This window comes from Bubalus bubalis, chromosome 22 (genome assembly GCF_019923935.1).
Source record: "Bubalus bubalis isolate 160015118507 breed Murrah chromosome 22, NDDB_SH_1, whole genome shotgun sequence".
Lineage (NCBI taxonomy): Eukaryota > Metazoa > Chordata > Mammalia > Artiodactyla > Bovidae > Bubalus > Bubalus bubalis.
Window position 1 is genome coordinate 61,455,947 of NC_059178.1, and position 26,268 is coordinate 61,482,214.

The 26,268-nt window shown below is 46.4% G+C and overlaps 1 protein-coding gene across 1 annotated transcript in view; it reads right to left on the reverse strand.

Annotated features, from left to right (window-relative positions):
• The window catches only part of PARD6G (par-6 family cell polarity regulator gamma), a 78,388-nt gene extending 75,090 nt beyond the window's left edge, over window positions 1–3,298 (reverse strand). Inside the window, exon 1 of the mRNA XM_006079564.4 lies at window positions 2,700–3,298. Within this exon, the coding sequence (XP_006079626.1) occupies window positions 2,700–2,771 (72 nt within the window). The 5' untranslated portion in view covers window positions 2,772–3,298. The remainder of the gene's footprint in view (window positions 1–2,699) is intronic.
• Window positions 3,299–26,268: the final 22,970 nt, after the last annotated feature.

Genomic DNA, 26,268 nt, shown 5'->3' on the forward strand with positions numbered 1-26,268 from the left:
GGAGAGGGACAGACAAATCACAGGTATTTGAGAGAAATGCTGGGTAGAGTTAGGGGCTATCTGATGGGGGAGAGCCACCAGATCCAGACAGTTTCTCTGTCTCAAGGCTTTGGGAATTGACCAGCTGTGGCAGAGGGCTAACACCAACAATTCTGCGAGGATCAGAGGTAATTTTCAGACCTGATATCCTGAAATGCCACAGAGTCTTGATCTGCAGTGCTTAGCTCTTATAACTGTGGGTGCTTTGCAGTTTAGAGGTGCTTTCCCATTCATTGCCTCATTTGATCCTGTCGGGCTACCAGAATAGGTTCAATGACCATTGTACAGATGAAATGACTAAGGCTCAGAAAAGTTAAATGACTTGCCTGAAAGCTCACAAGGTTGGGTGGTAGAACTGGCTGGATTTTGGCACGATTTTCTCCACAAGCAAACCCAGGTGTTATGGTGAACCATTTAGATTGGATAAAGACATCACTGTCATAATGGTTTGCCTCCCATATTTTGACAAGAGCAGCTGGAATAAGGCTCCCTGCAGAGATGGACCCTGTGGGTGGGTGAGAGAGTGGTACAGAAGGGGGAGCCACGTGGCCCCACTGGACAAACAGTAAGGCAAGCCGCCTATCCAAAAGGGCCTGGGGAGGTGGTGTTGTGTGTAACCAGCCAGCCCAGCAGGGCCCAGCCTGGTGTGGCCCTCCAGGACTGTTCCCAAATTCAACGAAAACTTTCCCCCTCTGCCACTCACCCCTGGAGGAGCAGTCACTGCATCTGAACTTGAACCCAGGCTCGGGCCATGGGGCAGCCCTCCTTCTTCACTGGGCGTCAAGGAGGAGCGGCAGCCTGAGGTAACCCACTGGGCCACCAGAACACCCATGGCCCCCAGTTCCCCGGGAGAGGCAAAGGCAGACTCTTACTCTTCAGGCCTCAGGGGTCCGCAGTGTCCAGAGTGCATGACTGCAGAATAAAGGCTGGTGAGGGCATTTCCTCCAGGGCTAGCCCTCCGGACTTGCATCTGGTCAGGCAGCTGCCTGCCACCATGGCTGCGGAGCCCAGGGAATTCGGCCAGTGAGACTCGTGAACGGCCTGTGCTGTTCATCACTTAGAACCACACGGCCACCTTGCAGGGGTGAAAGGCTGCCAGGAGGTCCCCTCGCGACGGAAGTGGTCCTTGTGGAGACTGCTGGGCCTCAGGAATGCACGCATGACAAACTGCGACCTGAAAACCCCGCAAGGCCCTGGATGTGACACTGTGATACAAGATGGCACCTGTGGGAAGTCTCTGTGTTCTTTCTCACAACTGCCTGTTAATCTATGATGATCCCAAAATAAAGAGTTAAAGTGAAACACCATGGGTGCTCAGTGGCTACTGTCAGGGGACAATGAGTTCTAAGAAGCCACATTCCCACTGAGTTGAAGAAACGTCAGTTATTTGGTGCTCCCACTCAGGCTTGTTGGTTCTTCCCCCCACACAACTCACAGAGGTCACTTTTGATTTGGGGGTGTGGGGAGTTCTGGGGCTAAAAAGAGATGAGTGCTGGGCCAGGGTCACAGAATTAGCATTGGAGGTAATTAGAAATGAAGGTTCATAAATAGACTGCCTAACAAGATGTGATGAAATCCCACAACTCATTCTGTGGGATTCCTGCAGAGAACCCCCATCCTCGGAGGAAGCCCTGGAAATCCTACACCAAAGGACCCCACCTTGATCCGTACGGTCAGCCCAGACAGGGGCCATCGGGTTAGTGTTCCCAGAGAGCGAACCAGGGCACACACGCCGGCGACCAAGTGTGCACAGATTTGGAGGTCAGAGCCCACCCTCGGGTCTGGCCCCTCTGCCACCACTCAGGTTCTCCTCCTTGCCTGACCAAGCCAGGCGCGGGGAGCGCCGAGAAAGGGCGAAAGCCGATCCCAGGCAGCAGTAAGCCCGAGGCCCCCTCCTCCAGGACCCTGAACAACTGCTGCTCTTCATCTGCGGCAAGGTCCACCCCTGAGACCCTCGCAGACAAAAGCTTCTGCCGCGAAGGTGCCGCCCCCGCAACGGGCAGAAGCGCCAGATCCTATCAGCCAATTATCCAAAGCGCACAGCCACCCGCAAGTTCGGGCACGCTTGGGCCGGGGCGCGGGCAGCGGGAGGGGCCGCCGGTCCGGCGCGCCCGGGGAATCTGGGCCTGGGGCGCGTCGGGAGGCTGAGGGGCTGGTACGCAGGGCCGTGCTGGGGACCGGGGGTCCGGTCCGGGGATCGAGGACCCGCTGCCTGTCTCCCCCTCGCCGGTTCCGAGGCTCCTCCGCTGCGAAGGAGGCGGCGCAGCCAGGGCCCTCCCCCGGCCCGGGCCCCCAAGGCCCCTCCAGGGCCCCGAATCCGATCAGCCCCCGGGTCGCCCCGGAAACATCGCCCCTCCATCGCGCGGTGCGCCGGATCGCCGCCGGCTTGTGGAACAAAAGAGCCACTCTTGCGAAGGGTCCGGCGGCCGCGCGGCCCTCTGAGCGCCGGGGCTCGAGCCGAACCTTACCGGGCTGCTGGGCTTTGTGCGCGCGCAGCGGCGGGAAGGACTGAGGGACCCCGGCGCATCTCACGGACGCGCGCCGCGCTCCGAAGTTGTGGTCGGCGCCGGCCCCTCTCGCGCCGCCCAGTCCCCTTCGGGGTGCCCATTCATTCGTGGGGCGGGAAGGGGGGCTGCGCAGACTGCCGGCCCCCGGCTCACCTTGCTCTTGACTTCCACCGCGCTGCAGTCGTAGAAGCCCAGGGTCTGAGACTTGTGGAAACTCCGGTTCATGGTTCCGGCCCCGCTTAGCCTTGGCTTCGCCCTCGCTCTTCCCTATGGGGACTGCAGAAGAACCCTGGGTGCGCCACCCGCCGCCGTGGCCCCGGCCCCGGCCCCTGCCCGCGCTCGCTCGGCCGCGGGGCAGCTCGAGTGCAGCGGCCCGAGCAGGGCTGGCCGCGCGCCTTGGGCACTCCAGGGGCCGCGCGCGGGAGGAGCGGGGTACGGCGGCGCGCGCCGCCCCAAGGACCCGCCCCCCGATACCCTAGAACCCACGTCCCGCCCCGAGCCCGGAGGATCCGCCACCAATCCCTGCCCAGCGCCCAGAATACCCGCCGCCAGTCCCCGCCCCGGGCCCAGAGCACCCGTCCCCCGAGGACCCGCCCGGAGCCCAGAGGACCCGCCCCACGAGCCCCAAGGGCCCACGTCCCGCTCGGCGCCCCGTAGACCCGCCGCTAATCCGGTTCCCCAAGGACCGGCCCGGCGCCGAGAAAACCCGGCTCACGTCCCGGGGACTGGCCCCACGAGCCTCAAGGCCCAGCCTCGCGCCCTGAGGACCCACCCTCTCAGTCTGGAGGACACGCCCCCCGTCCCGAAGACTCACCCGACGCCCCACCCAGGGCTCGTCGGCCCGCCTCCGGAGAAGCCGCCGCCAGTCCCCGCCCCGAGCCCCGCCCACGGGCCCGCCCCCGAGGACGCCGCTCCCGGGTGGGTGCTCACTCCAGTCCGCAAAATCAAGAGCCGGGGAAAGAAGCCCGGTTGACTCGCCCGGGTCGCCCCATTCCCACCTCGGCGCCCACACTTTTTCTCCCTTGCTCGCTTCCGCCAAGATTTTGTTAGCATCCTTCCGTCGTCCAGGAAAGGGGTCTGTTTGGGCTGATTTTTAACGTTGTCTTGGGTGATACCGGACTCACGGAGGTCTGACCCCCCTTGGGTCCATCTGTCCGTTAGAGCTGCCAGGTGGTAGATGGTTTGGGCAGAGGTTCTGCACGGAGGCAACATTCTAAGGCGTAGTCTAGCACAGGCCAAAGGTAAAGTGTTCGGAAGGGTCAGAAGCACCTATAGGCCTGTCTGATGAGAAGGAAGACTTCTGCCAGGGCTGGTAGAAGCAAAGTAGAAGAAAGACGCCGTCAGTTGTGAGCAATGTCATGGGTGTTTCCTATCTAGAGCGCTCTGGAAGCGGGGCTGCGGAAACCGAAATCCTCGCTCTTGAGGAATCTCTGATGAAGCCAAGAAAAACACAGGACAAGTAGGTGCTTCAAGAGTGCTGTGAAATCGTGCTACACAAACTTACAATCCTATTTAGTAGATTATATATCACTTTTTCTTAGTTGAATTAATTGGAGAAAAAGGAAGAAATACAAACGTGCTAATTATACATACAGAGGGGTGTATTAGTTAAATTTATGGTTTTAAATGTAATAAAAAACAGTATTAGAACAAAAATATAGCCTCTCCAAATTTTCAGAACATTCTATGTATATATAGAGTGCGAACTAATGCAAAAATATTGTAAAATTCTTTAGAATTTAAAATTTTAAATTTAAAATTAAAAAATTCTTTAGAATTTTAAATTCTAAAAATTCTTTAGAATGTATAAAATTCATTATAAAATTCTTTAGATAGGGACTTACCTGGTGGCCCAGTGGTTAAGAATTTACCTTCCAGTGCCGGGGACGGGGTTTCTATCCTTGGCCAGGCAGCGAAGGTCCCACATGCTGCCCAGCAGCTAAAGGGGCACGTGCAGCAGAAGGAGCTGCAGACTGCAGTGCAGAGCCCCTGCAGCCAGAAAGCAGTTCCACAGACAGAAAACACAACGTAAAATAAATAGGAACTGAGAGTATATATATCTGCCTGCCTATAAATGTGAATGAGATAAAACACACCTATTTTAAGACTTCCAGATTTGTTTATTGAGTAATACCCAGTCAAAAATGGTAAAGGAGATACAACTACAACACAGTGACATAGAAAGGATGAAATTTAAAATATCAGTGAAAGAGAGAAAATGGGGTTCTTAATTTAAGATTATGTGGCTTTAGGGACAAAGGCATTACCCTATTTAATGAAAATGAGATACCACAGAGGAGAGGATTTTAGAAAAAAATAAATCGTATGGACAAAAAAATTTTTTTAAGGATAATGTTATTCCTTACTCCTGTTAAGTTTACTCAGCTGTTATAAACTCTTCACAAGACTTTGGAATCTCTTACATGATATTTAAGTAAAAGGCTCTATTTTTTGGAACACATACACACAATGAACCTTTATAATGAAAATGGTGGTATGCCAACATGAAGATCTAATATATGTAAATACTGCATTGATCAGCATTCACAAAATAAAATGACAGGAAATAGAATGTGAAATTAACTACTGTACCTTTGTTAAAATGCGCTGTGCTGTGCTAAGTCGCTTCAGTCATGTCCGACTCTTTGCAACCCTATGGATTGTAGCCCTCCAAGCTTCTCTGTCCATGAGATTCTCCAGGCAAGAATACTGGAGTGGGTTGCCCTGTGCTCCTCCAGAGGATCTTCCCACTCCAGGGATCTAACTGCATCTCCATTGTCTCCTGCATTGTAGGCAGATTCTTTACCCGCTGGGGCTTCCCTGGTAGCTCAGATAGTAAAGCATCCGCCTGCAATGCAGGAGACCCTGGTTCAAACCCTGGGTCGGGAAGATCCCCTGGAGAAGGAAATGGCAACCCACTCCAGTACTCTTGCCTGGAAAATTCCATGGACGGAGGAGCCTGGTAGGCTACAGTCCATGGGGTTGCAAAGAGTTGGACACCACTGAGCAACTTCACTTTCTTTACCCACAGAGCCATCAGGGAAGCCCATGAATTCATTGTGAAATAAATCTGGAGAATTCAAACACAAAATAGAAAAAGTTAAAATCGCTCATACTACTTAGCAATCAACTCTATTACCTTTTGGTATATTTTATCTTTATTTCTTTTTCTGTGTATATAGCTGTGAAAAAAAGAGAAGCGAAAAGCAAAGGAGAAAAGGAAAGATATAAACATCTGAATGCAGAGTTCCAAAGAATAGCAAGAAGAGATAAGAAAGCCTTCTTCAGCGATCAATGCAAAGAAATAGAGGAAAACAACAGAATGGGAAAGACTAGAGATCTCTTCAAGAAAATCAGAGATACCAAAGGAACATTTCATGCAAAGATGGGCTCGATAAAGGACAGAAATGATATGGACCTAACAGAAGCAGAAGATATTAAGAAGAGATGGCAAGAATACACAGAAGAACTGTACAAAAAAGATCTTCATGACCCAGATAATCACGATGGTGTGATCACTGACCTAGAGCCAGACATCCTGGAATGTGAAGTCAAGTGGGCCTTAGAAAGCATCACTATGAACAAAGCTAGTGGAGGTGATAGAATTCCAGTTGAGCTATTCCAAATCCTGAAAGATGATGCTGTGAAAGTGCTGCACTCAATATGCCAGCAAATTTGGAAAACTCAGCAGTGGCCACAGGACTGGAAAAGGTCAGTTTTCATCCCAATCCCAAAGAAAGGCAATGCCAAAGAATGCTCAAACTACCACACAATTGCACTCATCTCACACGCTAGTAAAGTAATGCTCAAAATTCTCCAAGCCAGGCTTCAGCAATATGTGAACTGTGAACTTCCTGATGTTCAAACTGGTTTTAGAAAAGGCAGAGAAACCAGAGATCAAATTGCCAATATCTGCTGGATCATGGAAAAAACCAAGGGAGTTCCAGAAAAACACCTATTTCTGCTTTATTGACTATGCCAAAGCCTTTGACTGTGTGGATCACAATAAACTGAAAATTCTGAAAGAGATGGGAATCCCAGACCACCTGATCTGCCTCTTGAGAAATCTGTATGCAGGTCAGGAAGCAACAGTTAGAACTGGACATGGAACAACAGACTGGTTCCAAATAGGAAAAGGATTACGTCAAGGCTGTATATTGTCACCCTGTTTATTTAACTTATATGCAGAGTACATCATGAGAAATGCTGGGCTGGAAGAAACACAAGCTGGAATCAAGCTTGCTGGGAGAAATATCAATAACCTCAGATATGCAGATGACACCACCCTTATGGCAGAAAGTGAAGAGGAACTCAAAAGCCTCTTGATGAAAGTGAAAGAGGAGAGTGAAAAAGTTGGCTTAAAGCTCAACATTCAGAAAACGAAGATCATGGCATCCGGTCCCATCACTTCATGGGAAATAGATGGGGAAACAGTGGAAACAGTGTCAGACTTTATTTTTCTGGGCTCCAAAATCACTGCAGATGGTGACTACAGCCATGAAATTAAAAGACGCTTACTCCTTGGAAGGAAAGTTATGACCAACCTAGATAGCATATTCAAAAGCAGAGACATTACTTTGCCAACAAAGGTCCATCTAGTCAAGGCTATGGTTTTTCCAGTGGTCATGTATGGATGTGAGAGTTGGACTGTGAACAAGGCTGAGCGCTGAAGAATTGATGCTTTTGAACTGTGGTGTTGGAGAAGACTCTTGAGAGTCCCTTGGACTGCAAGGAGTCCAACCAGTCCATTCTGAAGGAGATCAGTCCTGGGTGTTCTTTGGAAGGAATGATGCTAAAGCTGAAACTCCAGTACTTTGGCCACCTCATGCAAAGAGTTGACTCATTGGAAAAGACTCTGATGCTGGGAGGGATTGGGGGCAGGAGGAGAAGGGGACGACAGAGGATGAGATGGCTGGATGGCATCACTGACTCGATGGACGTGAGTCTGAGTGAACTCCAGGAGTTGGTGATGGACAGGGAGGCCTGGCATGCTGTCATTCATGGGGTTGCAAAGAGTCGGACACGACTGAGCGACTGATCTGATCTGATCTCATCTGATTGATATATCTTAAAAATTTTGATCTTTTTTTATCTCATGTTATATAAAAAGCATTTTCATTAAATGTTCTTAGAAAATATTGTTTTTAATATTTGAATACAGGTATAATTTTAATCATTTCATTATTGGATATTTAGAATGTTTCCAATGTTTAGATTTTATATAATCCTCTGTTTCTTGAATTTACTTATTTCTGATTTCATTAGAATCAACTCCTAAAAATGAAAATACTAGGCCATAAAGCACAGATATCTCTAACCTCTTCAATACAAATTGCAAAATTGCAGTACTTCAAAAATAATTTTTATTTCCTTTTAATAAATATGCTGTTGGATGCCAGGGACTATGATCAAAGAGGCAGCGATTTACAGTCCCTGCTCTTAAGAGAAACAGCAGGCTGGCCAGAACTTGAGTTCTAGAACAAGTGAAGTAAGCAGGCAGACAGAAGAAATGCTCAGAGATTTCTGCAGAGTCAAGAGGAGACTACTCCAGACAGCACACTGAGCATGAGCATTGTTCTGACAGCTAGAAAGGGATCAACCTGTCGTCTACACAAAGTCTCATCATTCCAGGTAGAACCAGAAAATGTGAAAGATACACACTGGGCAAGCAGCAGAGCAAACTGTATAGAGAAGTGCTGACTTTCTCTCAGAGGGAAATTTCCTAAGCTGAATGCAGGTTTTCAGCCCCAAGGACAGTTGCAGGTTGCTGCTGCCGCTTGTCCCCCGGGGTAGGAGCAGCTCTGGGCGTGCTCACGGGGTGCTCCCGCCCAAACGTTCTAAGAAAGAGGGAAAGAGGCTGAGGGCAGATGAGCAGTTCCCTGGATGGGGGAAAGAGGAGGCTGAGGCCACAGGACTTGGTGGAGCAGCGGTCACCTCTGCCACGCTGGTGGCCTGTGGTCAGAGCCCTGCCACGTGTCTGCTCAGCGCCGTCAGTGACCCCCAGGCCTGCTGCAGCCTTTCCTACCCATCTCTCCTCTCCTCTGTTGCAGTCTCTTGTCGGTTGGTGCGATCAGCAGGAGGAAAGGCTGGGAACACTGGCTGGTTGTGCGTGGAGGCTGAGCATCCAGCTGAGACCTGAACAAGGTCCTTGAGGGCTCCAAGCCTGTGGGTGGGTTCAGTGTAGACAATCAACTTGCCTAGCAAAGTCTTTCAATGGGAAAATCTCTTCAAAGTCCAGAAGCTTGATTGAAAACCTCCCTGTGCATCCTGACCTGACTGGCACCATGGGGTCATGGAGCCTTGGGAGGCCTCACTGGGAGGCTGTCTGCGGCTGGCAGACGCAAGGTACATGCTTGCCCCCCAATCCCGACATAAGATGCCGTTCTGTTAGTCATCACTGAGCTGGCTGCCTCAGTGGGGTGTCCAGAGCTGTGAGTGCCGTTAAATGAGAAGGCCCTCAGCAGGGGGCTGGGAGCACGGGGAGGCCTTTTACTTCAGACGTGCGTCCTGCAGGCACCCATGAGGGCCCTGGGTCTAGGCAAGCTTGGACCGTCCTCTCAGCTGAGCCTCGGCCTTCTCTGTTTGTGAGGTGGGCACCGCGGCTCTTCCCTCACCCACTTCCTGGCCGTATCCTGGCAGCAAAAGAACACCACGTGGCCCCACTTTGAAGTCTTTAAAGAGGTCTGTCAGTCAGAGTGGCTGCACCTTCCCTGAGCCGCGGCTGGGTCTCGTGGAGAGGGTGTCGGGAGTCTGCATGGAAGGCCCAGCTGCAGAGGTTCACACTCCCCATGTGTACACGGCTACAGACTAGTTACAGACAGAGACCAAGAAGGAAAATGGGCAGGTGTAGGGGTGCAGTCCTCCTCATGTCTATGGCTTCAAATAGTCCATCCGAAATTGGTACCCATCCCCCCAGTATCGAGGGAAACATGCCACAGACCCAGGGAAATGTGTTTCCCCAAGTCCTGGGTATGCCCTCACAGTCATCAGTATCCAAAATGGAAGTAGCAGTAGATTTAAAATCCTAAGCACTAGGGACTTCTCTGGTGGTCCCGTGGCTAAGACTCCACACTCCCAATGCAGGGGGCCCAGGTGTGATCCCTAGTCAGGGAGCTAGATCCCACAGGCTGCAACCCAGAGATAGTATCCTGCAACTCAAGTCCTGCATGCTGCATCCAAGAACCAGTGCAGCCAAATAAATAAATGGAAAAAAAAGGATATCTTAAAAAAACCCCCAAAACTTCTAGGTATTTGAAGACCAAAGGTGTTTCATCAGAATGAAAAGGGATTTAATAATGAAAACACAGAGATAAATTGATTTTAAGACCCTGATAACAGACAGGAGAAATGTCAACCTCACATGAGTTACTGAATCAGCAGTTAGGATTTTTGGATGCCAACTGTGGTGGAGAAGAGACTCCAGTCCCACCCCCGACTCCAGAGTGCCTGGTGAGTCCTGCCTGTGGTCGCCCTGGGCTGACCAGAGCAGGAGGGCAAGTGCGGGGCTCCAGAGCAGAACCATGTGGCCCTCCCTGCCGGGACACTCAGTGCCCAGGACAGCCCTACACAGAGCAGTTCAGTCCAGAATGTCAGCAACGCTGAGGGGGAGAAGCCTAGGCATGTGTAATGCCAGCCTGCAGAGAAGGAGGACAGCCCATCCCTCTCTCTGCCCACGAGTCAGGGACAAGCCTCTCCTGTAGCTTGGTGAGACTTAAGGACATTTTGTTGTCCAGTGTTTGTGAATGACCTGGTGGCCTGGCCTCAGGAGTTGGAAATCGAGGGCCTGCTTAACTCCCCAATTCCCTGCCCTCTCCTCTGCTGTGGAGCAGGGTCTGAAAAGCCAGGGGGTGCTGCTGGGCTTGGTGCTAGCAGGCTTGGTCTTGGTCTCACTGGTAATACACAATGTGGAATTTGGGGTAGAAAGAGACAGACTGGGCCAGTTAGTAGTGAGGTCGTGGCTGCTCTGTGGAGAACCCTTTAGTCACATGGCTCTGGGGTCAGCTGATAAACAGAGGTCTGACGAGGACACAGACTCACACCAAGTCTGCAGCCCAGGCCCTTCAGAGTGTGCCCCTTCAGACGGCTCTCCCAGCCAGACACCCCCACCTCGACCCTCAGTGTGTTGCCAGCTCTGCCCTGGACATCTAGGGGTAGTGAGGGATGTGATGTCCATCCCAGACTAAAGTCCAGGTCAGAGGGGTCAGTCAGCCTGAGGCGGAGAGGACATAGATCCATAGGTTAGTGGCGAGTATCTCTTGGGATGGAATCACAGGGAGTTTTGACTTCCTCTCCATTATTTTCTGCATTGTAAAAACATCTGCATGAGCTTACATTTCTGTAATCAAGATCTTCTTAGAGTGGAAGCTTAGTGGGGCAGCTTTGCAAAAGGATCCTGCCCGACTTTTGACCCTCTGTGTGAAGCTGGGGGCTGGCCAGCAGTGCTGACCTTCTGAAACAACTTAAAACCTGTAGACAGGGCACGCTCCTTTCTGGGACACTTGAGTTCTGTGGTTCTCAGTTTTCTCAAATCACTGCAGACAGTGACTGCAGCCATGAAATCAGAAGATGATTGCTTCCTGGCAGGAAAGCGATGACAGACCTAGACAGTGTGTTAAAAAGTAGAGACATCACTTTGCCGCCAAAGGTTCATACAGTCAAAGCTACGGTCTTCCCAGTGGTCATGTATGGGTGTGAGAGCTGGACCGAAAAGAAGGCAGAACACCAAAGAATTGATGCCTTTGAACCGTGGTTCGAAGAAGGCTGGAGAAGATTCCTGAAAGTCCCCTGGATAGCAAGGAGAGCAAGCAAGTCAATCTTAAGGGAGATCAGCACTGGATATTCCCTGGAAGGACTGATGCTGAAGGTGAAGCTCCAGGATTTTGGTCCTCTGATGCGAACAGACGACGCACTAGAGAAGTCGCTGATGCTGGGAAAGGTTGAGGGCAGGAGAAGAGGACGGCAGAGGATGAGATGGTTGGACAGCATCACGGATGCAATGAATATGAACTTGGACAAATTCCGGGAGGTGGTGAGGGACAGGGAGGCCTGGCGTGCTGCAGTCTATGGGGTCACAAAGAGTCGGATACGACTGAGCATCTGAACAACAACAACAATGTCCACAAATGTCCACAATTGCCCTTGGAGAATGCCACTCTGGGCACAGACATGTGCTAGAGAGGGGTGATGCTGCTGTTGCCCATCACAGTTCAATCTCAAAAACTCAGAGCACAGCTCTTTGTTTCATGTTTTCCTTCGCCTCTGTGGATGTTGGCCGGCACTTGGCCTTGGCCCACGGGGCATGTCATCTTCAGTGTGTTGACTGCAGAGCCAGCGCCCTGCTGTGGACTTGTGCTCGAGTGCAGGATGCAGCTGTGAGGAGGTATCGCTGCCCCTCCTTCCCAGGCCCATTTCCTCTTGTCCAGTCCCAAGGTCTGTCTCTGCTTTTCCAGTGAAACCAGCTGCTTCCTGTCTGCTGGGACCTGGGCTCTCCCGTCTGTCTTCAGTTTTCTGTGTGCTCATAGCTGGGTAGAAACCTGCCTGGGGTTGTTTTTCAGGCAAACTTGAAGTAACTTGCCCACATAGATTAGTTAAGAGCCTGTAAGTCTTGAGGGGATTTGTGGAAAGGTCCTAGCAGAGTCTCCAAGAACGCAAGGAGGCAGTGGCTGGAGCCAGGTGAGCCACAGGTTAAGGACGTCTGGGTCTCGTTGTGTGCGAGGGTGGCTACGTTCCCGCACTGCCCCACCTCAGGCCCTCATCCGTGAAGCAGACGTAGTGATGAGAACTCCCCTCATGAGGTTGTCGTGAAGATTAACAGGACACACAGAGCAGCCCCTCACGCCAGGAAACACCTATGTGCGAGCCATGGTTGTAGCCTGATGGCTTCCCTTTTCTCCACCAGCTCCTTCTCCGGTGGAAAGCAAGGAGGGGCATGTTAGGGGGAAAGAAGACCAGAAGAGAGGAGCAGAGAGGTCCAGGGAGCAAGGGCTTCTGTTGCTAGTGAATGGGTGGGCGTGGGGTCCAAACTCAGGGCTCTATACCAGAGTGTGTGAGCAAGGGGCTGGGGTTGGGAGCAGAGCATTTACCAACCTCAAGTAGGTCTGGACAGAGCAGGAAGACACCAAGTCTCTGCTGCTACAATCCCAGCTATAAAGGCCCAAGGCAATGCTTCACCCTCCTGAGTCCCTGAGAAGTTGGGAGGTGCTGGTGCAAGGGCACAAATTTCAGTGACGCCAGACGAATAAGTCCTGGAGGTTGGCTGTAAAATATGGCTCCTGTACTTCACAATACTGCACTGTGTACTTAAAATTTACGATAAGATGTATCCTATCTTAAGTATTCTTACTGTACACATAAATGATGATGATACTGGTAATTATAAATAAATGTTTATGGTGTAGACTGTGGTCATGGCTTCATGGATGTAACCTATTTCCAAACTCAGCTTAAGCGGGTTTATAGAAAATAGATAGAATAGGGCAGAATACAGCCACTCACAGTAAATATGCAGGTAAATGTAGTCATGGTTCAACCTTAGCTCGGGGCTGACAGTCGGTCCCACAGGCACTTAGCTGGTGGTTTCTGGAGTCAGCTGCTCCCCCGTCTCAGCACAAGGGCTGGCCCATGCGGAGACCAGCTCCAGGTGGTGCCCCTGACAGAAGGTGGGCTGGTCACAGACACTTGGTTTCGGTGACTTGCTGTTCCCTCCCATACACACCCTCTCACTGTCCTGGTCCCTAACCTTGAACTCCTGGAAGAAGCTGGGTTTGAAGATTCCTGAAGACATTTTGCAGCATGCAGACCTGTTTTGTCATCTCCCTTGTGTCTGGAGATGAAGGTGGGAAGACAGTACTCTAAGAAAACAATCCTAAACACCAGGCGAGCTCACCCTCAGGTGCCTCAGACTTTAAAGAAATGGCAAACTAAGCAGCTCATTTTATACATGGCCCTCTTTAACTACACATCTATGCACATAAAAGGAAACTGTACCAAAATAAACGTTATAACTGAATGTTTGCTTTGCAAAAGACACTTTAGTGTAAAAGTCCCTAAGAAAATGTGTTTTTGAAAAGGACCAGAAATGTGTGAAAGTGCAAATGCAAAGTATGATTCATGGGTAAAGAGCTGTTTCCTAGTAACTCAAGGTGAAATGAGTGGACTGTGCGATTTGGACTCCAGCTGCATCTCGTGACCGCCCATGTAAGTGTGTTGGCAGGACCTCGAAGGGCTGGCTGGTGGGCTTCAACTGGGAGGATGGTGGGCATCCCTGTCGCTCTGGGCTCAGCAAGACCTGAGGTGAGTGAGGAGGGAGTTGGGTGGAGGTGGGTGAAGACACAGTTTTTCCCAGAGCTGTCTCGAGAGGTGGCCTGTGTCCGGGGAAACAGAAGGCCAGAGCAGGCCTGGGTGACCCAAGGTGCTGGCTGATTGTCTTGAGCTAGGCCAACCGTCATCTCTTCCTGGTGCTTGGTCAGCTCCTCAGCATCCCCTGCCACTTGTTTCCTGGTCACACCGACCCCTGTGCTGTTCAAGGAAACCTTTGTGTCCACCTCCTGGAGCCTCTACAGCTCCACCCGATCTGGCTGGCCCTGCACACCGCCTTGGCCCTCCTGTTGTCTGAGTTGTTCCCCTGAATGTTTCCTCTCGTAGCACGTGCCACACCACATTGTCATTTTCTGTTTCTCTGTCTGTCCTTTCCACTGGATGTGAATTTCCATTGGGTGTGCTGGCTGACTGACGATAGCTGCCTGGATCCTGGACCGGCAGTCCTAGAACAGGATGCGCAGGGCAAACCTTTCTCTCTATGTGCCCCCAGCCTCGGTGGGTGCAGGGCCTGGGACAAGGTGGGGCCTGGGATTTCTTGGTCCTTCCAGGTGCAAGTTGTTGTATGCAAGTGGATTCTGCATGACAACATCGTCTAACCACGTAACATGGCATTTAGTCTTGTATAATAACTGTTTGCAAATAGGAATACCCATCAATGTTTGAATTCCCAAGGGATTTACGAAATAACTGACTAATTCCCAGTGAAAAATCATCCTTTTGTCTTCAACTACAAACTGGTTCCAATGGTTATTATGTAAAATTAAAGGGTGAAAGACAGACAGAGCAGAACCACCCCAAGAACAGCAGTTCCAGGGAGTTCCCTTGTGGTTTTTCCCCGGCTTCCCCTGCAAGGGGGCACCAGTGTGGTCAGGAAACTAAGATCCTGAAAACCATACCATGACACCAATAAATAAGCAAATACAAATAAAACCAGAAAAATAGCTTTCTAAAAGAAGAAAAAGAAAAGAAAAGAAAAGCAGTTCAGGACACAAATCAGAGTTGGTAAATCGAACTGATGTGGAGTGTAGGCCTGAACTGCCTCTGTTCCCACAGTAGCTCCTCATGAGACCACGTAACCTGGGGGCTGCAGTGAGCACTCCTAGGTCCACGTGTTGTGGGCTCTTAGGGGAGCACGAGTCTGAATCCCCCTCGACAGAAGAGGCTCCTTGGGCCAGCCCTGCAGCTGAGCTCCAGCGAGCGACTGAGGGTTAGGCCTGCCCAGGGTGATGCGTGAGGGAGACTGCACCCCGCTGCAGTCATCCCTGCAGCCGAGGGAAACAGAAGCAATCTGTCCCTATACTTAAAGTGTTTTTTGTAGATAAGTTATGTTCTGAGATATAACTATAAGTTATTGTTTAAAAGAGCCATCTCTGCCAAGAATTTCTTAAATGCATTTATTAAATAGTCACTGGTCACCAAGACTTTAATCTGTAAAGGTGGGGGTTAGGAGAAAATCAAGTGGGTGACTCTTTTATGTGAATATCTGTTACTGATATATATATATATACACACACACACATATATATACATATGTTTCCTAAGAAAACATCTCTAAGATATGTTTTGTCTGGATAATAGGAAAGCATTACTGTAATATTTGACTCAGTTTGTGGTTATATATACAGGGCATCCTAAATTATTTTCTGGAGAAGAAGAAATGAATTTATTTTAGGATTTCCTTTGCTGTGCAAATGCTAAGATTAATTAGGCACAATTTGTTTATTCTTGTTTTGTTTTTGATTATTGTAAGAAGTAGATCCCAAAAGAACTTGCTGTGATTTACATCTTCCTTATATTTTCCTCAGGAGTTTTATAGTACCCATCCTTAGGTTTAGATCTTTAAACTGTTGGGAGTTTAATTTTGTGTGTGGTGTTAGGGAGTATTCTAATTTCACTGGCCTTTTCATTGTTTGAGAAAGCGCCACTCTGTCCTCCAGAGTGGCTGTTCGCAATTTGCATTGCCAGCATCAGTGTGGGAGGGTTCCTTTTTCTCCATACTGTCTCCAGTATTTATCCTTTGTAGGGTTTCTGCCAATGGCCATTCTGACCACTCTATGGTGATACCTCGGTGTGGTTTTGGTTTGCATTTCTCTAATATTTAGCAATGCTGACATCTTTCTTTTCATGTGATTTTTTTGAAAGGGTGTGAGTGAAACATGTCTCTTGAAATTGGCTTCTTGAACTTCTGCTGTGTATTGGATTTTTTAAAATTAATGACCATGCCTATGACATTTCTTGAGGGCAGGTGAGTTTTACTTACAGCCCTGCAGGCTGTGTGAACATTAAATGCCCATCAGCACACCTTTTAAGTGCTTCCCGGTGGTTCAGATGGCAAAGAATCTGCCTGCAATGTAGGAGACCTGGGTTCAATCCCCAGGTTGGGAAGATCCCCTGGAGAAGGGAATGTATACCCACTCTAGTATTCTTGCCTGAGAAATTCCATGGACACAGGAGCCTGGCAGTCTATAATCAATGGGGTGGCAAAGACTCAGACACAACTGAGCCACAAACACCTTAAAAGTTGCTGTTACAGTGAATGGCTACAAGATGGCAGCATTTCTTCATGCCCCAATTTTTTTTTCTTTGGTAATTTCATTTTTATTGTTGTTCAGTTGCTCAGTTGCGTCTATTCCTTGCAACCCCATGGTCTGCAGCACACCAGGCTTCCCTGTCCTTCACTAAATCCAAGAGTTTGCACAAACTCATGTCCATTGAGTTGGTGATGTCATCCAACCATCTTGCCCCCTTCTCTTCCTCCCTCAATCTTCCCCAGCTTCAGGGTCTTTTTCAATGAGTCAGCTCTTCAAATCTGGTGCCAAAGTATTGGAGCTTCAGCTTCAGCATCAGTCCTTCCAATGAATATTCAGGGTTGATTTCCTTTAGGATTGACTGGTTTGATCTCTTTGCTGTCCAGTTCCGTTCAGTTCAGTCACTCAGATATGTCTGATTCTTTGCAACGCTGCGGACTGCAGCACGCTAGGCTTTTCTGCCCACCACCAACTCCCGGAGCTTGCTCAAACTCATGTCCATGGAGTTTGCAATGCCATCCAACCATCTTATCCTCTGTTATCCCCTTCTCCTCCTGAAGAGGAAAAGTTAAAATTTTACTTCCTTCTGCCTCTGTAACTCACCTTGCCCCTTGCAAAGTCTGGATCACGTAGTCTCACAAAGTGGGGACTTGCAATACTAGGAACTGGGGTTTATCTTACACACCCTTTCCTGCTCTTTGCAATCACCCAGTCCCTGCCAATCTGTTTAATCATGTCTGTCCAGGTCAGGCATCCCCCTCCCCATCTTGACCACTGTTCCCATGCGTGCGAAACCCCTCAGTTTAAACCAGCCTATTAACAGCTAGTGTTGTCCACTACAGTCTGTCTATTAAAATTCTGCAATCCCTTTGTTCCGGGCTCAGAGCTTGGAGTGTTAACTCCTCTGGGCCCGCTGGCATAATAAATCTGAGTTCTCCAACTCTCCAAGTGTGGTGCTTGGTTTCTTGAGTACTGGTTTCTGCAACATTTCTGAAGGCCCCAGCGAGATTCCAACCACGCTAGGCCCTTGAGGCGCTGGACTGGTGGCTCGGCCAGGCTGGAGTGAAGGAACCCCGAGATGAAGGAGGAGGCGCGCCACCTGAAGGTATTCCGGGTTCTCTTTTGGACCGGCGTTCCGACTCTCCAGACAGCCGAGCCCCAACCGTACTCATTGGAGGGACGGACCAACTCACCAGGAATGGCCACAGGATAAGGTAAGGCCCCAGGGCCAATCCCCAGGCAGGAACCTACCCCAAAGGGTGGAAGAGGAGACTGATCACCTCCTTGGACTCCCAGGAAGGGAGCATCAGATAGGGAGACCTGGGGACTCAGGGTAAGGAAAGCATTGTGATAGCCTCTGATGATTGTGAGTGCGTGATGGCTGATTGAACAGAGTGAGAGAAATTTTTCTTTTTGGAAACTACAAAACCAATTCTTTTTGCATTTGCAATTAAAAACAATGAGCTTGTAAAAAGACTTGCCCAGGGGAAAGCTTGAAGTTAACCCTTTCCATGTCCTTGAAATACACAGCCAGCTTTGCCTGAGACCTCAGCCTTGGGCAAATTAAAACTTCAAGTGAAGAAAAAAAAGGGGTCAAAGATATATTTTATTTTATTTTTGCAAAATGCAGCAAACATTTTAATTTATTCATGAGAAAAGGAAGTGTTCAAAAGGGTATGCATTTCAAGTTATTGCGGGTTATTTGTGAGATAATTTCTGCAGGTAAAACATGTTTAAATATAACCAACAGTAGCGTGTCAGTGTTGGAGAAGGCAATGGCACCCCACTCCAGTACTCTTGCCTGGAAAATCCCATGGCTGGAGGAGTCTGATAGGCTGCAGTCCACGGGGTCGCTACGAGTTGGACATGACTGAGCGACTTCACTGACTTTTCACTTTCATGCATTGGAGAAGGAAATGGCAACCCACTCCAGTGTTCTTGCCTGGAGAATCCCAGGGACGGGGGAGCCTGGTGGGCTGCCGTCTATGGGGTTGCACAGAGTCGGACACGACTGAAGCGACTTAGCAGCAGCAATAGCAGTAGCGTGTCATTGTAATTAAAATCATGACAAAAATCTCTCTGGTCATGTTGCCCACGACAAATTACTATGATGTTGTATGTTTTAGGGCAAGATGTCAATACAACATAAATCCCGTGGCATTTTGGTTTTCTTCTAGAGATTAAAGCTGTTTTTTTCCCCCCTTGGGATAAATGCAGCAGCAAAACACAAACCAGTTGATCAAAAAAAGCACTTCTGCCGTAAGTCCAGTAATTTTCAGGACACATCAACTGATAGTAGTTTTGCCATTCCCAGTTCTTTTAAGGGTTACATCTCTGCACTCTTGCCTTACGTATGTCTGTAAAAGCTTGTTCTCTGTTAAGCCAGTTTACTGACTACAGCCTGGATGAGAGAATTTAGTTGGTTGGTCCATTTATCTAGTGCAATATATCGGGCACCACCCCTCTTCTGATGATCCAGTTCAAGGAGTTGGTTGACTTGATCAATTCGGCCATGTATAGTGTTATCCAATATGCACTGCACCAGCAAGCTCTCCGTATCAGCTATGTCTACGTTTACTACTGCTAAGTCACTTCAGTCGTGTCTGACTCTGTGCGATCCCATAGACAGCAGCCCACCAGGCTCCCCCGTCCCTGGGATTCTCCAGGCAAGAACACCGGAGTTTAACTCCTTAGAAATAAAAGGAATATATATTCTTGTGTAAAGCTTAATTAATTTTATAAACACTTGTGTTCTGATGTTTTGCAAAAGCTCATCAATGTGTTCCCTTATGAAAGGATCATCCATGATGTTGCTGTGATTTGTTTTTAGAATCTTTTCATATTCAATGATGTCATTATTCTGATAGGCACTTACTAAATTCGTCATTGCTAGAATTTCTTAGAATGGACTGGTTGGATCTCCTTGCAGTCCAAGGGACTCTCCAGAGTCTTCTCCAATACCACAGTTCAAAAGCATCAATTCTTCGGCGCTCAGCCTTCTTTACAGTCCAACTCTCACATCCATACATGACTGCTGGAAAAACCATAGCCTTGACTAGACAGACCTTTTCTGGGACCCAAAGGTATATTTTAAATCTCAAGCAGAAAACTATAAGATCTCAGTCAGTCAGTCTGTCTGGATTTATGTATGTCTCACTATATATCTTTTTTCTGATAATATTGTTGAAGTTGTAAATGAGTTCTAATTTAATTGGCCTAAAGAAAAGTAAGCCCTTACAAATCAAACAATTCTAAATACAAGAAAAATTAACCTAAAAAAATTTCAGATTCAAGTGAACTTGGAAATATTCAATGTTAAATATCTAGTATTAATGTTTGTTTGGTAATCTAATAAGAAAGTAAGATGTATGTTTTTAATAAATAAAATATAAAAAAATAAAATTACATTTTATAAAGGGAAAAGAAAGTAGGTCTGATTTACACATAGCTGTTACAGAAAGTGATTAAAAGGTTTGTGGAAGGTGGACACTGAAAAAGTTTTGTTCATGGTTCAGTTCAGTTCAGTTCACTTCAGTCACTCAGTCGTGTCCAACTCTTTGCGACCCCATGAATCACAGCACACCAGGCCTCCCTGTCCATCACCAACTCCCGGAGTTCACTCAGACTCACGTCCATCGAGTCGGTGATGCCATCCAGCCATCTCATCCTCTGTTGTCCCCTTCTCCTCCTGCCCCTAATCCCTCCCAGCATCGGAGTCTTTTCCAATGAGTCAACTCTTCACATGAGGTGGCCAAAGTACTGGAGTTTCAGCTTTAGCATCATTCTTTCCAAAGAAATCCCAGGGCTGATCTCCTTCAGAATGGACTGGTTGGATCTCCTTACAGTCCAAGGGACTCTCAAGAGTCTTCTCCAACACCACAGTTCAAAAGCATCAATTCTTCGGCGCTCAGCTTTCTTCACAGTCCAACTCTTACATCCATACATGACCACTGGAAAAACCATAGCCTTGACTAGATGGACCTTTGTTGGCAAAGCAATGTCTCTGCTTTTGAATATGCCAACTAGGTTGGACATACTTTCCTTCCAAGGAGTAAGCGTCTTTTAATGTTCATGGTTAGGACTGACTAAGTTTAAAATAAATTTAATTAAGTTTACCTAAATGAGTTTAAAGTAAACTTGTGGAAAAACTTAAATTTGGCCTTTCTCTCTGTTAAGAGGACATACTTTCTTCAGATGTTGAACTACTTTTAATATTAGATTTAAGTTTTTTTTTTTTTTACCTCTTAATTGACCTGTTTTATATTTGCCTTTGAAATCTTTTGTTAACTTTGGCTGAGTAAATAACTATTATTTCATGGTAACTTATATGATCCTACCTGACTGAGTATTATAAACCCTTTTGATATTTATCGACAAAGCTTCCTAAATAACTTGATTTCTAGCTAACTTTGGGATGCTTCAGAGGGCCCCTGAGACATCCTAAAGAGCTATTAGGCTACCTGGGTTCATTGGACATGTTAAATTACATGGGAATTATTGTTGAAGGGGTGATAAATCTTTTAAGGTTATACTGTATGGTTGATGTTACTAATATAGATATCCTAAAATTATGTAAAATTCATATAGATCTGATATGCCCTGATAAAATATGGTCAATTATAATTCTAGTTATCATATTAAAGTGTTATGAGCAGGTTTCTTTGTCAATTGCAATAGAATCAGATTTTAAACATGCCTTCTATGGTTTTACTCTCATGTTTTTAGAAGAATATTGCTAGTTCTTCAAGATTTATGGAAAAGAGTTTCTAAGATTAAACAGATAAACAAATTTTGTTATTAATAGTAAGCTGGTACCAGATTGGAATTTGGTCTTCTCTCTGTTTAGAGAGCAAAGTTTTCTTAAAATGCAGCTTTTGATAACAGATTATGAATTTCTTTGCCTGTAAGTGATTTATATTTGTTTTTAAAATCTTTTTGTTACTTTGGTAAAATAAATAAACATTATTTAAGATTATGGTATTTGTGGACAAAGCTCATTCTGCTTCTGCAAAAAATAACTCCTCTTGGTTAGACTTTTACTATTTTGATATCCTTACAACATGGTGATAGTCTGCTCTTAAATCAGGAAATTAAAAATGGATAAGCAACAACTGAAAATCAAAGAGCCAGGGCTATGGGAAATCCAAGATGGCTCCTTGGCTTTTCCCAGTTTCCTGACCTTATTTTTATTTGATGGGTTAAAAGCCTTACCTGGCTATACTGTTAATGCCCTCACAATGAGTTCTCCAAAAAAAAAAAAGAAAAGAAAAAATGATGTGTCACTAAGTATTCTAGTTTTGTTAATTAAGGTCTGTGCTTACTAAGACTCACTTCTGAGATAGTTCCTTGTTATGTTATATTGCTAAAAGTTTTAATTAAGTTATTAAAAAGAACACTCTAAGATTGTTTCCAAAGCTTATCTCAGTAACCAGTCTTTGGATAAAGGTCAGATGCTCCATGATGTGCAACCAGGAGATTAACACTTGGCTATAATCATTTATAGAAATAGAGGAAAACAACAGAATGGGAAAGACTAGAGATCTCTTCAAGAAAATCAGAGATACCAAGGGAACATTTCATGCAAAAATGGGCTCGATAAAGGACAGAAATGATATGGACCTAACAGAAGCAGAAGATATTAAGAAGAGGTGGCAAGAATACACAGAAGAACTGTACAAAAAAGAGCTTCACGACCAAGATAATCATGATGGTGTGATCACTCACCTAGAGCCAGACATCCTGGAATGTGAAGTCAAGTGGGCCTTAGAAAGCATCACTACGAACAAAGCTAGTGGAGGTGATGGAATTCCAGTTGAGGTATTCCAAATTCTGAAAGATGATGCTGTGAAAGTGCTGCAGTCAATATGCCAGCAAATTTGGAAAACTCAGCAGTGGCCACAGGACTGGAAAAGGTCAGTTTTCATTCCAATCCCAAAGAAAGGCAATGCCAAAGAATGCTCAAAGTACTGCACAATTGTACTCATCTCACACACTAGTAAAGTAATGCTCAAAATTCTCCAAGCCAGGCTTCAGCAATACGTGAACCGTGAACTTCCAGATGTTCAAGTTGGTTTTAGAAAAGTCAGAGGAACCAGAGATCAAATTGCAAACATCCGCTGGATCATGGAAAAAAGCAAGAGAGTTCCGGAAAAAACATCTATTTCTGCTTTATTGACTATGCCAAAGCCTTTGACTGTGTGCATCACAGTAAACTGTGGGAAATTCTGAAAGAGATGGGAATACCAGACCACCTGACCTGCCTCTTGAGAAATCTGTATGCAGGTCAGGAAGCAACAGTTAGAACTGGACACGGAACAACAGACTGGTTCCAAATAGGAAAAGGAGTATGTCAAGGCTGTATACTGTCACCCTGCTTATTTAACTTCTATGCAGAGTACATCATGAGAAACACTGGGCTGGAAGAAGCACAAGCTGGAATCAAGATTGCTGGGAGAAATATCGATAACCTCAGATATGCAGATGACACCACCTTTATGGCAGAAAGTGAAGAGGAACTCAAAAGCCTCCTGATGAAAGTGAAAGTGAGGAGTGAAAAAGTTGGCTTAAAGCTCAACATTCAGAAAACGAAGATCATGGCATTTGTTCCCACCACTTCATGGGAAATAGATTGGGAAACAGTGGAAACAGTGTCAGACTTTGTTTTTTTGGGCTCCAAAATCACTGCAGATGGTGACTGCAGCCATGAAATTCAAAGACGCTTACTCCTTGGAAGGAAAGTTATGACCAACCTAGATAGCATATTGAAAAGCAGAGACATTACTTTGCCAACAAAGGTCTGTCTAGTCAAGGCTATGGTTTTTCCAGTGGTCATGTATGGATGTGAGAGTTGGACTGTGAAGAAAGCTGAGCACCCAAGAATTGATGTTTTTGAACTGTGGTGTTGAAGAAGACTCTTGAGAGTCCCTTGGACTGCAAGGAGATCCAACTAGTTCATTCTAAAGGAGATCAGTCCTGGGTGTTCTTTGGAAGGAATGATGCTAAAGCTGAAACTCCAGTACTTTGGCCACCTCATGTGAAGAGTTGACTCATTGGAAGAGACCCTGATGCTGGGAGGGATTGGGGGCAGGAGGAGAAAGGGACGAACGAGGACGAGATGGCTGGATGGCATCACCGACTCGATGGACGTGAGTTTGAGTGAACTCTGGGAGTTGGTGATGGACAGGGAGGCCTGGTGTGCTGCAGTTCATGGGGTCACAAAGAGTAGGACATGACTGAGTGACTGAATTGAACTGAACTGATCATTACCTGACCTGGAGAAGGAAATGGGAGCCCACTCCAGTATTCTTGCCTGGAGAATCCCATGGACAGAGGAACCTGGCAGGCTACAATCCATGGGTTTGCAAAGAGTTGGACATGACTGAGCACAAACACACACACACACACAATCATTACTTGAAGATTCATGATACAGTATGTAGAAAATCCTAAAGACACTGGCAAAAAAGAAAACTATTAGGACCCATCAATAAATTCAACAGAGTTGCAGAATAAAAGTCATATACAGAAATCTGCCCTACCTTCAGCTATTAGTTTACCACTTGAGTACCATATATGTCTCTGAACAGCTATTTTTGTATCACTCTTTGATGTAGAGGTTAATAAAATGATTGTTAAAGGAAAGGAAAGGAAAATGAAGTCGCTCAGTCATGTCCGATTCTTTGTGACCCCATGGACTGTAGCCTACCAGGCTCCTCTGTCCATGGGATTTTCCAGGCAATAGTACTAGAGTGGATTGCCATTTCCTTCTCCAGTGGATCTTCCTGACCCAGGGATCGAACCTAGGTCTACCACATTGTAGACAGACACTTTACCGTCTGAGCCACGAGGGAAGTCCATAAGGGAACTTAAATGCACGTCACTTCATCAATATTTTTATTTATAAAAATATTTTGGTTTTGCTTCGCTAAACATAGTGGAAACTATAAGATGGAACATGATAACTCTTTAATACCATCATAATTATGAACTGAAGATAAACTTCTGGTGTAAGATCATCAAAGAAACTAAGTAACTGAGGATTTCAATGGTGTCCTGATGAATCAAATTAGTTTAGAACTGGACCTAGAAATTCACTTTTTTTCTTCCTGCAGAATCCATTTAGAGAAAAAAATAAATGATTTTATATGTGTGAAATTATACAAATAATTGAAATCTTGTTGCATAACATGCAACTTCAGAAATGAAATCACAGACAGTTAATGAGGAAAAAAAGGCATTGGTTAGTAACATACCATTGAAAAACTGTTATATTCCAAAGTAGGAAGGTGAAGGAGATTGTTTCAGCAGTAAAGAAACATTAAAAATAATTAAGGGTAAACAAATTAATAAATAATCAGTATATTTAATAAATCTATTAATTTCATAAATTTAGCAAGAGAAATAGTAACATAAAATAATTAAGTGGAGAGTCCTTTTGAGTTTCATTATATGTCTGATTTGACAGGAGGAAGATGATGTAGACTCGGGGTCACAATAAATCATACTAATAAATCATTTAACCATTCTGATACGATCAATTTGCTGCAAGCGTGAGGAATTAAAGTTCGGCCTTTTCTAAAGTTGTTACAGCATCCATGGGGGAGAATACAAAACTAGAAATCTAATTAATCTCATGCTTGCATAACACAGAAGAGTGAGGGCAAATGCCTTAGAGATTTAACGCCCAACTGTCACTAAGTAAAAATTAAGTGTGATCTGTCTATACTGTTCACCTGCAGAGGCAAGCACAGGAGAACTTGCTCATCGAAGGTAGGTTTCTGAGTTGCCAAATTTGAAGAATGAAGAATAAGAACCTTAAATTTCAAAAACTAAGGAATCGAATATTTAGAGACTTGTAAATGAACACTTTATTTACTTATTTCCTTTGGTTAATAATCTGTAATCTAATGGAAAAAACATTGTATTTTTTAAAATTAATTTATTTATTTTAATTGGAGGCTAATTACTTTGCAATATTGTGGTGGTTTTGCCTTACACTGACATGAATCAGCCATGGGTGTACATCTGTCCCCCATTATATTTCTTATTAAAGCAGGACAAATCAGATTTATTTTGATTAGCAAACAATTTTACATATGTATATCTTAAACAAAATTAAGGGGGAAAGTTGGATTTTTTTTTAAGCACTGTGAAAAGGTATAACAAAGATTTAAGATTTTTTTGAATATTTTAACAGTAAAAAGTGTCATCTTGTTCGTGTTGTGTGTGCTCACTCAGTCATGCTGACTCTGTGACTGCAAGGACTGTAGCCCAACAGTCTCCTCTGTCCATGGGGTTTTCCCGGCAAGAATGCTAGAGCGGGTTGCTATCTCCTTCTCCAGGGGATCTTCCTGAGCCCCAGATTGAACCCGTGTCTCCTGCATTGCAGGCAAAGTCTTTGCCGCTGTGCATAATGGCTTATTACAATACTAATACTATTAATAACTTGTGCAAATTCAATCCATAAAACCACATACCATATTTACTCAAGTCTAAAGCAAAATCAGTTCATCATTCATACTCCAAATCTCAAATATCAACAGAGTGCACGCACACACAAGCACTCATGTGGTGCTGCTACTGCTGCTGCTAAGTCGATTCAGTCGTGTCCGACCCTGTGCGACCCTGTAGACGGCAGCCCACCAGGCTCTCCCGTCCCTGGGATTCTCCAGGCAACAACATTGGAGTGGGTTGCCATTTCCTTCCCCAATGCATGAAAGTGAAAAGTGAAAGTGAGGTCGCTCAGTCATGTCCGACTCTAGCCACCCCCTGGACTGCAGCCTACCAGGCTCCTCCCCCATGGGATTTTCCAGGCAAGAGTACTGGAGTGGGGTGCCATTGCCTTCTCTGCACTCATGTGCACAATCATATAAACA